General features: G+C 34.4%; 1 protein-coding gene across 5 annotated transcripts in view; it reads right to left on the bottom strand.

Moving 5' to 3' along the window:
- The window catches only part of LOC128211565 (fibroblast growth factor receptor-like 1), a 77,126-nt gene that overhangs the window by 47,747 nt on the left and 15,357 nt on the right, over positions 1 to 14,022 (bottom strand). For 3 of the 5 annotated variants that reach the window (XM_052916510.1, XM_052916509.1, XM_052916513.1), the window contains exon 2: positions 7,717 to 7,807. In XM_052916510.1, the coding sequence (XP_052772470.1) occupies positions 7,717 to 7,807 (91 nt within the window). Of the gene's footprint in view, positions 1 to 7,716; positions 7,808 to 8,441; positions 9,583 to 14,022 lie in introns of those variants that run through there. The other 2 variants (XM_052916512.1, XM_052916511.1) reach the window with 2 other exon arrangements.

Here is a 14,022-nt window from a genome sequence, read left to right as displayed (position 1 = left end):
CATAATTTTTCCATAATTATTTATATCTCAATGATAAAGGATCCACTATGTTATTGTAGTTAATCATTACAATCTACCTAGTGAGAAAAGTAGCTTCCTCTTAATATCATGTCTTTTGTTAAACAAAATGGTTTCAGACTTTGATCAAGATTACAATATTGTTTGACAGCAGATGTTGTAAGATATTAATTAAGGTTAGCAAAAGAGAAAATATCCACAATGAAAATATATTCTTGAATTGATTAATTGTGAAAAAAATACTGAAATGTGCAGCAAAACAACAAGTCACATAAATGGTTAGTCATTTTACTTAACATACATGACACACCTCTTTCAATGGAACATTTTTTAACCACTACCACTGAAATATGTACAGGATAGAAACTGAAGCATGAATACCTGCAAGTTTCAGAAGGTCTTGTTTTTGAAAAATTGCAGCTTGTTTTCTTTTTTGTTTATTAAAGGGACCTCGCTCATGTTTTGGCACTAATTTTTTCCCCCCCGGTAATGCATCTGAAAACGCTTATTTTAAAACTATTTTACACTTATGATACCGAAACTGAATAAAAAAAATACACTTAAAGTTCAAAAAAATATTCCTGTTTAATGGGTGCAAACAAATGCCAGTACAGTTGAGGAAAAATTAGTAAACTGACAACAAAACCTCACACCCATAAGGACTCATACACAAACATAAGAATAACTTAACCTTTATGCCTTTTGCTGAATCGGATTACTTATGCTTTCTTTTCAAAATTGTGGACTTCAAAAAACGACATTTGAGCATATATCAACAATTGTTGAAGGGTTCCTGGCACTCAGTATCTTAGTTTTAACACTCCTATTGATTTGGCACACTTAATTTCGCCATACAAAAAGAAAAGTGCATTTTACAAAAACATGAGTGCGTCCCTTTAAGCTGAAAGTTGTCATCTAAATAAGTTTCAGATTACAATTCACTTTACCACATTTAATCTTCTTTACTTGGTAATATATTAAAATTCATATTCACAAGAAAAAGAATTTACAATTTAAGTGATTATGTTATCTTAGCCGAAATGTATTATTGCAGATACGCTTGTACTTAGTCCAACACTGTCACAGAAGTATGATGCTAACGCCACAAAATAATCAGACACACTATTTTGTTTCAGTCAATCCGCCAATATAATTATTGGCGTTATGTTTCAACCAAAAAGTTAGGCATGTCAAACGTTGACCACTATGGAATTAGAAAGGGAAATATTTTGAAAAAATAGCGCAAACCATTGGTTCAAAAAAAGATTTCAACCTTTTAATATACATTTTCATTTGCCGTTTTTCACGCACACAGGCAAAAGCAGTCAATATGATTAATGGCTGGGGTTTGACAGTAACAAAAATGGTTTAAACCATTATACATGTTTCCACTTTATTTGGAGGTCCATCAAAATTAATCGATCGTACGGCTGTGCAAGACTACTGGTAAATGATTAATTTTCATATAGATCTTTCATATAGACCTCCTATATAGAACTTTTAAGTGCAACTGTTTAGCTACGAATACAAGTTCACATACACATAGTATTTCACAACCAATGTTATCATAAAGAAATTCAGTGCACGTTACCTTTCAAACAATTATGAAAGTAGTTAAGAGTAAAAAAATCAGAGACTTTCGGTATATTACTGCTTTTTAGCTATTAAAATTCAATCCTCATTTTTTGTGCTGTAGCCTAGTGTAGGGTTTGCGAGAAATAATCAAAACAGTGGTTGTAATGGAAAATAAAAAATAACATGCAAAAAAGCCATTTAAATGCAAAACGTGATATTGTAAACACGATGACCTATAACTTTGATCATCTCAAAGATAATTACAGTTACTGATGCTATCATCTTCTTTAACATTTTATCTTTTTCAATCTATGCAGCAAAATGTTAACATGCTTTAAATTAACTGATAGGGTAGTTAAATTGATAACATGCATGCAGGCTCCCTGTTTCATCAATTTGTAACTACATATACCTCTATTAGTGTCATCTGATACACATTATCAAATTACATCAACTCCAAATTATTCATAAGATTCGCATTTTTTGCTTTCTTGCTTGAATAAATAAAACCAATTAATATTCTATGTCAAGATGTTTTTACTCTTAAAACAATGACAGCCATATAAGTAAAACATAACTGCAAACTTATTTACATTGACAATACCTAGAATAATGTATATTTAGCCCATTATAATGTCACAATATCTTCGTTATGATAAAACGTGTAATTTACAGATTTGCATGACAAACAGCTATTTCATGTCATGACTAATTATGGTATATTTTTCTATCTCATGATGTTTCACTATTAACCCTATCATGTAAATTAAAGCAAGTACAATTGTTAGTACTGGAGAGTTGTTGCTAAGTTACAAAATGCAGAAAACTACAGTAAAAGTTTACTTTAGCAGGTGAGAGCTTTTATAGATCTTGCACTTTTTGAAGATTTTTTTCAAGATTGTAAACTTCCTGATCTGCTGAGATCTCCAATATTTTCTAAACAGAAGACTTGAGCTCTTTTTCAGTTACAAACTTAGCTGAAATCAATTTTAGTTTTCTATGGTTCCGAATTTCCGATACAGGTATATGAATGAGGTCCAATTTTAGTTTGACAGCAGTTGTCCTCAGATATTTTCTAAAATATACATCTTACTTTTTATTTTTTATTTTTCTGTTTAATAATTAATTGCATATTTAGTAGAATTAACAGTAAATATAAAATTACCGTTGCCATTTAATAATATTGTTCAACAGATTATATGGCTTAATTATAACCATGTTCTAACTTGAAGTTCAATGACATCCTGACATACCTTGTTTGTTACATATATACAACACGGGACAATGCTAGAAAATACAACTTTTTTAGAACAAAATTAATGATACATAACAAATACCAGACTGATTCTCAACCAGCAAAAAATGGACGGAACTCCTATACATATTCTTTTTTAGAGTAATGGTTGATCAAAATTCCTTCCTACAGATTCATGATGCTACTTAGTTTAGTTATTGCTGTACTACATATAAATCATTTGTGTTTTTTATTTAAAGCATGCGAATACAAAAACTTGGGCAAAATAGCATCTATAATCAAAATTCTTGAGGGAATAATATTTTAATATTTAACATATGCTTTCCTGAAATAATCAAAAAGCTAGATCTTGAAGCAAAACACTCTCTGGGCAGTACAATGGGTTCCTTGAGTGATAAGACAGCCAATTAGACACTTACACACAGAACTTGCCATTACTTGCTTAGCCAGACCAATTATTTGGAACTTTCTCATGCCTCTCTAGTGAAACCTCACACCAAGTTGCTGATGTTTAGGTCTTGTACAACCTAATTATACATTTCAGACAGCCAATTAGACATGAATGTTATGATTTCTTATCTGCTCTTAAAGGAGAGCCAGATAAACAAAATCAAAATAAAACTAATCATATCACAAAGGCATGATCTGGTATCATTGAATGCAAATACGAGGGCTTTGGTTCCTTTTGGGCTTTGAAAACTGTGGTGATAAGCAGGGTGAGCTAAGTCCAACAGCAAATAAACTGACCATCACAGTTGCAGACAAGAATTAACAAGAGCTTTCAGTTCTTGTTCTAAAGTATTGCTAAATCAAGCAAGTCAGATTTTTGTTGAAAAGGACCCGTGTGTAAGTAGTTGCCAATGTGCTGATGTTTTAACTGTCCACTCGAAGCATAAAATAGTGAGTATGCCACTTGTCCCTATAGCCAGTGAATTGTACAAACACCACAATTGTCTGGTTGACAGAAGATAAATGCCACTCAATAAAGGCCAAACAAAAAAGTTATTGTTCCTGTTACAGGCTAAAACATGAGTTAGGTAGGAGGGAAAATATTGTACCTTGTGTGTAAAGTATATATAATGTTGTATTGTTAACATACATACACATTCTGGCAGTAATGTTGCAAAGAAAGTCATGCAATGAAAGGAAACTGTATTTCTTTGTAAAAGTAGTAATTGCCACAGAGTTTATATTTCCAACAGTGCTAAATAGTATAAAGAAAATAATTTTAAAAGATACGATCAGGTAACGGAAGCCACAGCAAACTTTTGTTTGGCCTAATTTGGAATAGTTTTCTGATAATGGTGGATTTAATCAAATTTTCAACACATAAAATCTGTCATAAAATGAATCCAGATAAATATCAGTAAGAGTAAAACCAAGGACAAATCAAATTAATGAAGCGGCTATTGTTTTGCAATAAGGATAATGTCTATTACAAAATATCTAACAATATTTGTGACAAAATCCACCATTTTACAGCAGATTTACACCGATTTAATTTAGGTTGAACTAATCTGATCAACGGTTTGGCAATAAAATACGGCAATACTGAAGTTAAATTGTTTTTTTATAGCTTGTAGACCCATTACCCTTTCCTCATACCTACAAACCATTAACATTCAGACCTCAGGTCAGCAGCAAGACTAGTTGATAGTGAGGATGGTCATAGTTTAACAGGTGTTCAGTTGTTTATCAAATGTTTATCACACAGTGTCAATTACATCTTTAATACAGCTGCAATGCTTTAAAATTGAGGGTAATGGCAACCTAACCTCATCAAATTAATATTGATAAAACAATTTCCAGATTTAAAAAAAAAATAGTTAGGAAACATGTCAGATGACAATTTCCTCTGTACCAGATGCTTCTATGACACTGGATCCATGCTGTGTTCCGATAATCCTAGACTCTGAAATCAAAGTTTTCATAGGAAGATGCATATATATCTATCAGCCAGTGGCTTGGTCTCTAGAGACAAATGGCAAGTTTGACACTGTAATTAAAATGTTGCCTACTTGCCTAGCCGACCTCATGAATGACATGCACAACATGCAACATGATATAACTAACCAGTGGGAATCATGTAAATATTGATTGTTTGTGTTTCATTTTTAATTATTTGTGACAGGCGACATTGACAATATGAGTGTCACTTGTCTCTGGAGGAGGAGGATGTGTTTGTACAAGAGGTTATTGTACTACCTTGCAGCTTTGGGCAAATAAGTTTTAGGCAGCTGATTTAACATTTGATTAGTTTAATTTTGATTAGTTTGTTTTTATGTCCTGAAATACCATCATTAAAATTATGTACTATAAGGATAAAAAGTAAATAATCAAATTTTGACAAATACCATTTATAATGCAAAATGAACAATATTTCATGGATTTCATCTGAAATAGTTCCAAATATGTTGATGTTATGTTATACTGCCTTGATGCAGTCAGAACTCCTCCAATGTCATTGTCACATAAAATAGGACACCTGATCAGAGAGCCCCTAGTCTCGATGAGCTGGGATAAAGACAGATCAGATGTCCTGTCCCTGTCTTGAACAATACCAGCGGAGCGCATCCATACCCTGATACCATCAGATACAATGTATACAGTGATCTGACAGGCCTGGACCATTCAACAAACTCACCCAGTCAATACCCTGTAACTTCATATTTCTTACACAAAAGTCATTAGTTCAGCCGCAGATATCTAACTGAACAATGGCATTGCGTTGTGGTGTAAAAAATTGCAAGGATTTTTACCTGTTTAAGGTTACCTCTTAAACATCAGGTGTTCAACAGGCCTTACATGTGTTCTTACTGAAAAACATCCACTGAATTTCAATCATTGACAACTACAGCTCTGATGGACAAAACATGGAAGTCACATTAACAACTCTAGTACACAAGATGTTAGCGTGCGAAATAAACGCAACATACAAATAATGATCATTGGTCGTATGGTTATTGACTTGCAACAGTACCTTGATTATTAAGCTGGTTAACTTATTAATACAGTTAAAAAAGGGTTCAGCTATCAAACTTTTGCCCAAAAAGTTAATGGAGTGCATTGCTCTCTTAACACCACAATACCACATCAGCAACACAAAAGGAGGGCCCGGTTTATAGACTCGTATTCTCACTTTAATCCACTTGTAGCTGAATGGGCAAATTCATTCTGGGGCCAGGTTCACACTAAAAACTGATCAAAACGTTGAATGAAAATAGGTTTTAATGAAATGAAATCAAGTTCAGTTCGCAAGACTCAAGATTATGAATCTCATGGTCGGGGTAATCCTCTTACTTCAATAGTCCCCATGTTGGGAAATTTTCCGACTTATGAAAATTCAACAAAGACCATTGATGTTAAACATAATTCTCTTATTACATCTGTATGGGATACGGACATTGCCTCCTTGATTTTATTTACATTTTAAATATGATTTAAAATGAAAAACACATTCAAATTTTACCAATAGTAGATCGAGTCAGTTGCCAGAATTGTATAGGGTTTTTAGTAATCGTAACTTGAAATCATTTATATTAACTCTTAAACTGCTCAACAGTTAAATTGAATTCATAAAATCACTTATTTTACTTCCAATACTGACCAGTACTAAACTTCACTGAAATAACCTAATGCACCTCCCAATGTTCCTAAAGACATAATAAATTCATATCACAATGCTATCGGCCTCTTGAAGTTCTATACAAAGTGTCAGAAAAACTAAAATGCCAAAATTTATTATATTACCATGCTCTTCTCTTGTTTACACAGTAGTAGCTGGGTTATACAGAAGTGTAAATTATGAGTATAGGACCAGTCTTTGTGCGATAATTACATAGCAAACAGCAGTTGTGTGCTAATGTTCAAATGAAATGTTGACATAGTCGAATTTGACGTGCTGAAAATAACTGCTCTGATTTCTTTATGGTAACCCTCGATAAGATAAATCAACCAAAATTAGCAGTAGAATTTCCATCTTAACATATATTCCAACTTTCAAAACTTTAAAAAATGGTTGAACATTTGCATTATGCCATATATTCAGTACAAAAAAATGACCTTCAAATAGTTTTTACTGATGAAGTGTTAATGTATTATGTCCAACCATTACTATTTTCTATTGTGCTCCCGCAGTCCAACTCCATTTAGCTGCATAATAATAATTATGCATAAAGAGTCTTGTTGTCTTGTTTAAAGAAAGAAAGGGGAGTATACAGGCTTTTAAGTATAGTTATTATAGATCTAGCAAGAAGTCGACAAAATACTTTAAAGCGTGGACAGCCTGTCATTATATGAAATTAAGACCCGTTTAAAGATTTATGACTATCCAATGAAATTATTTTAATTTAAATATGAGAAAATCAGTGTATTAAAATGATAATGCAATTGAATATATCCATGAGTTATAGAAATATTGGTGAAATTTCATATTTTCTTTTGCGAGAGTTTACAATGGAACCACCAGATTTGCTAGCTTTTTAGACATTTATATAAATTAAAACATGTCTTTAGAAAAAATCAGTTTATTCTCGTTTAAGAGTTAGGTAAGGACTCAAATCAGTCTATTGTGAATAATATGGTTGGGTAATGGTCAAATAACAATATTTAACGTTGAAACAACTCTGATGGCAATACAGTCGATACATGAATGTCATCCTTGAAACAACCAGAAATATTCATTAGAAATGACCTAGTCAGGACTGTTACCATTTTCTTTGTAGAATTAATGCAAACATATCTCAAAGATCATTTGAGTACCCATAATCATAAGTTTGGAGATCTTTATATAGGCATAGTTAATTTATGCTGAATACCAATTTATATTCGTGGAATTTCATTTTCATATTTTTCTAATATTTTAATACCTCTGACATCGCGCAGTTCTGTGGCAAAGGCTGCGGTACATAGCACAAAGTTCACGGCGAAAAACGTTGCCATTGTGTAGTTCCGTCCTATCTGAAAATATACAGAAAGTTGGAATTGTACAATATCAAAAACAATGTCATTTTAAAACGTATTCATTACATAATATCCTCATACCTAATGCCATTATTATAAGATTGGTGGAGCATCTAAATTTAGTATTAATATTATGTCGTCTGCAATATTCTCGGGGTTGCATTTTCGCGAAATATGTCGCAAAGCGCGTCTTTCTTCAAAACCACGCCGAACAAATAAAGTGACTAAAATACGTAACGGTTAAAATAGTAAATAGCATGATGAACAGGTTAAAATTGATCCACAAGACAGTTCTGACAGTTCTAAAACATTAAATGTTTTCGATTTATTGTATAAACATGGGCGGTATACTATGCATAAAAATGTATACTATGCATGCACCCGACTGGGCGTTTATCAAGAGACATTACAAACGTTTGCATAATTAACAGATTACCCTTCTGAAATTATAATAGAGAATTATTAAACTTAGCAAAACATTCACCATTTACACAACCACGGAAAATTTGCAGCTGGGGTTTCATCTTATCAAGTTGTTTTTGTTATACAAACTTTATTAAAACGTTGATAGACTATCTTAAGTTCATCTCGACTGATATCTATTAAGATAGAATATAGCATCTATACTTACAAATAACGCGCAAAAATTACATTTCCCAAGAACACATAATTCATCTAAATTCCAATGTAGTATATCCTTTATAATTATAATATATTGTACAGCTATCCAGACTATGTGCTATATCATCTGATATGTTAATATTTCATCCAGCACATGAAACGGAAAACCGTGAATTTATTTTTAATCCACTTATGCAATTATATCATATTTAAGGCTATTAAAGTGTCCCTTTTCACTCCATAATCTTCCAAATATACAGAATGTACAATGTGTAACACTGGTTTCATTCACATAAAGCATTTAAACATCTCCGTGTTTTCTTTGTGTGACGTTATCTCTGGGCAAAACTAAAGAGCTCACAACGAAGAGACAAACATAAGATAGCGGGTGACACCGGGTTAAAAGTTGGCTCTAGCCCCTTCCGCTTGTGGTTACACAAAAATGACCGTCCGTCCACCCGATTAGCTTATCGACCGCACAAGTGCTATATCACACATTGACATGTCCTTAAATAAGATTGTATTCGTTTTTCTAACTATTTGATTTCCTATAATTCACACAATAATGTTACGCGTACAATTTTCATCGTTTGATTTACTTACATTTCACACATATCATTCACATAACGATCGCAATTTACTGCCTCCCTATTAATTCTCCTGCTCTTATCCGAGATTATCACTTAATTCTTGCAAGACATTTAAGTCAGCGCAATAATCAGTCTATTCCTTCCCTATTTTGCCCCGTACAAGTCAATTTTATTTCAATAAATGTTTATTTTCCACTCTTTAAATAGTCATTAAATTCTCATAATCATCAAAACCACGGTTAGTCTTTTGCAGCTCAGTGACACGCTCAATAATAATATCCAGTGTAACTGCTGAATTTACGAGCCATAAATCAGAGAGGAGTTTCAACTACCACTCCAACACGCACACACAACTGTCCAAGGCGCAGTGACAAGCTAAACTAATTTCCTTGCCCATACATTCGCACAATAGCCAACCCCGCCGTTCACCGCGGCCCGCTACTTTACAAGCATTGCTACACTGCCTTCTCTCACTGAAGCAGAGAACCGTAGAGCTGGGAGATATTATTTTTTCTTCAACTTAGATGTAGATGCTGCAGTGCCTCGGATAGAGCGCTATTTAACAGGGCTTTGGCGGTAGGAGCAGGCACTATGAATGATGGGAAGATGTTTGCTGATAACAAGCAGGGTGTTGTACCAGCCTTCGCGGTGATAGACGTGCGAGGCTACGCCAATGACAGAGACCCAACCGTTTCTGCCCGATCTCTCCTGCATGGATGGGCTGGTCGGTTGGGTAATTTGAATGCTGATTTAATTAAAAGGTATATATGAATACCCCCAGGTACCCCAAGTTTGGTGAAATATATTACGCAATTTTCTTTATACTTCTTTGCAAGCATACTACATTTGCAATTCTCAGTATTGCAAAAAATAATAATTAGATTTACAAAACGTCAGCATAAATTCTACCCACAAATTCATTAGGGAATGCATTCAGGATTCAGAAAAAGTCCAAACGTATTAATATCGAACCTAATTCCACTAATAACTCGTCGTTAAATACCACATGACACACCATGTGATTCCAATGTGTATATTCACTCATTTTCTGGTTCTTTGGGATCATTCAATATGACAATATGAAAAGTGAAAACAGAAAACCGCTCAAATCGGTGCTATGGGACGTCAAGAGTGTTACATATACCATTACTGGCTGCTGTTTACGTACTGAAGATGGATGTCGTTCTTCGGAGGTAACTGGGTTTTTTTTTTCTCAGAATGAATTTTATTACTGTTAAGATGTATATGTATTAAACCCATAACTTTATACTGTTTGCAATATCAAACACTTGAAAAAAAACTAGAAAAAAAGAATGTATCCTCCGTCTTAGCCCTTTTCATGTCATAAAATGACAATGTAAAGTACAGGGACAGGGCCAGAAGACGAAAATCCAAAATTACTCCCTGTTTAGCGGCACAAGGCAAGGGCCTAAACGACAATGAACTATAGACACAAACGACAATGAACTATAGACACAAACGACAATGAACTATAGACACAAACGACAATGAACTATAGACACAAACGACAATGAACTATAGACACAAACGACAATGAACTATAGACACAAACGACAATGAACTATAGACACAAACGACAATGAACTATAGACACAAACGACAGTGAACTATAGACACAAACGACAATGAACTATAGACACAAACGACAATGAACTATAGACACAAACGACAGTGAACTATAGACACAAACGACAATGAACTATAGACACAAACGACAGTGAACTATAGACACAAACGACAATGAACTATAGACACAAACGACAATGAACTATAGACACAAACGACAATGAACTAGAGACACAAACGACAATGAACTAGAGACACAAACGACAATGAACTAGAGACACAAACGACAATGAACTATAGACCCAAACGACAATGAACTATAGACATAATGAACTATAGACACAGACGACAATGAACTATAGACACAGACGACAATGAACTATAGACACAAACGACAATGAACTGTAGACACGAACGACAATGAACTATAGACACAAATGACAATGAACTATAGACACAAACGACAATGAACTAGAGACACAAACGACAATAAACTATAGACACACACGACAATGAACTATAGACACAAACGACAATGAACTAGAGACACAAACGACAATGAACTAGAGACACAAACGACAATAAACTAAAGACACAAACAAAAATGAACTATAGACACAAACGACAATGAACTATAGACACAAACGACAATGAACTATAGACACAAACGACAATGAACTATAGACACAAACGACTATGAACTATAGACACAAACGACAATGAACTATAGACACAAACGACAGTGAACTATAGACACAAACGACAATGAACTATAGACACAAACGACAATGAACTATAGACACAAACGTTAGTTATCACATGCACAAATTCAACCACCAATAACAAAGTTACAACACATACACAACTACTAACACCACAGACAGCCAAACAAACATCAGATGCACAAATACAAACCCCACAAACAAACCATACCCCATGTCTTGCTTAATATTGTCAACAGAAAGTCAAAGACAACGTCATATATTGGCCAACGTGGTCCCTTACAGAGCATTCACAGCACGTATTGTCGTTCGGAAGCCAGAAAAGTTTTAATCATAATACTGTTCCCGATGATTAAGATTGTGACTCTATAAATGTGATTTAGAAGATAGAATCTGCGATAAAATGATGCATTTCCTACGACTCATTTGTTGCGGAAACACATTTAGGCCGGTGTTATCAGCAGCGGGCGAACGGAACCTGGTAAAAAAGCGACCGTGATGGATAGGACAAAGAAAACAGGCTCTGTTCGACGTCATTCATGTTATGTAAGGAAATCGCAGTGCTGATATTTGTTTTTAATTTTCCGATTTGGTTATCTTTAAAAAAATATAAAAATAATTCTGATTTTACAGGAAATAACGCCTCATCTTTTTTGTGGAACAACAGGGTATTTCAATCAAGCGCTAAGAGATGTGAATTTGTCAAAACTAGTTTGAAATCAAAATGCGAAGTTTATATTTGAAGTGATTGTCATGTACATATCCAACCCCCAGTGGCTGTTAATGGATTGTTTCTTGTTGAAAGTCATTATAAAAATAAACACTTGATAAACGTTAAAATCCATGGATTCCATGCCTTGGTCCTTGAGATCTCTCTAGATAAGGGCTGTATCGTGGAGTCCCAATGACCCGCACCTCTCCAAGTACAGCATATACACAGTCTCGCACGTCATTTAGAAGTCAGACTTAATTACACCATATACACATCATCCAACGTCATTTAAAAGCGAGACTTAATAACACCATATATACAGTCTCCCGCGTCATTTAGAAGCCAGACTTTCGTACATCATATACACAGTCTCCCACGTCATTTAAAAGCCAGACTTACGTACATCATATACACAGTCTCCCAAGTCATTTAGAAGCCAGACTTAACTACACCATACACACAGTCTCCCAAGTCATTTAGAATTATCCCCCACGTCATTTAGAAGCCAGACTTAATAACACCATACGCACAGTCTCCTATGTCATTAAGAACAATCTCCCACGTCATTTAGAAGCCAGCCTTATGTACATCATATACACAGTCACCCACGTCATTTAGAAACCATACCTATGTACACCATAATTTTATACACAGTCTCCCAAGTCATTTAGAAGCCAGACTTAATAACACCATACACACAGTCTCCTATGTCATTAAGAACAATCTCCCACGTCATTTAGAAGCCAGCCTTATGTACATCATATATACAGTCACCCACGTCATTTAGAAGCCATACCTATGTACACCATAATTTTATACACAGTCTCACAAGTCATTTAGAAGCCAGACTTAATAACACCATACACACAGTCTCCTTTGTCATTTAGAACAATCTCCCACGTCATTTAGAAGCCAGCCTTATGTACATCATATACACAGTCACCCACTTTATTTAGAAGCCATACCTATGTACACCATAATTTTATACACAGTCTCGCACGTCATTTAGAAGTCAGGCGTAATTACTCCATATACACAGTCTCCTACGTCATTTAGAACAGTCTCCCACGTCATTTAGAGGCAAGACTTCTGTATATTTTATACCCAGTCACCCACGTCATTTAGAAGCAAGACTTATGTATATCAAATACCCAGTCACCCAAGTCATTAAGAAGCCACACTAACGTACATCATATACACAGTCTCCCAAGTCATTAAGAAGCCAGACTTTCGTGCATCATATACACAGTCTCCCACGTCATTTAGAAGCCAGACTTTCGTACATCATATACACAGTCTCTCACGTCATTTAGAAGCCAGACTTTCGTACATCATATACACAGTCTCCCACGTCATTTAGAAGCCAGACTTTACTACATCATAAACACAGTCTCCCACGTCATTTAGCAGCTAGTCTTGTAATAACACCATACACACAGTCACCTTCGTCATTTAGAACAATCCACCACGTCATTTAGAAGCCAGACTTTCGTACACATGATCTATATGTGTGAATATATATATATATATATATATATTCATTGTCATCCACGTCATTTAGAAGCAAGACTTATGTACATCATATACACTGTCTTCTAAGTCATTCAGAGCCAGACCTATGCACATTTACCATCAATAAATGCATAATTACCGTTATCTGTCTGCATAGTAAGTATCCGCAAAGGTCTGTAGAGACAAAGGGTTACATTGTCATATTAAACCTTACCGGTTCTCAAGTGTAGTTCCTCGTACCGTTATGTGCTTTAGGTCGCTCTCTCTCTGTCTCTCCCTCGATACAAACAACAACAACAAAAATATAGTAACAATACTAACATGTTGTGAAGATATTCCGATGAAAGGGTATTATAAATGTTTGAAAAAAAAACGATGCAAAGCGTCTCCTAACATAGCTATCGTGTCATATTTTCCTAATTATGGCGTAATTAACAATAAATATACAAATCGTATAGCCACTTATAT

Source organism: Mya arenaria, chromosome 12 (genome assembly GCF_026914265.1).
Source record: "Mya arenaria isolate MELC-2E11 chromosome 12, ASM2691426v1".
Lineage (NCBI taxonomy): Eukaryota > Metazoa > Mollusca > Bivalvia > Myida > Myidae > Mya > Mya arenaria.
Note: the sequence above shows the minus strand (reverse complement) of the source record. Positions and strands in the feature narration are given on the sequence as shown.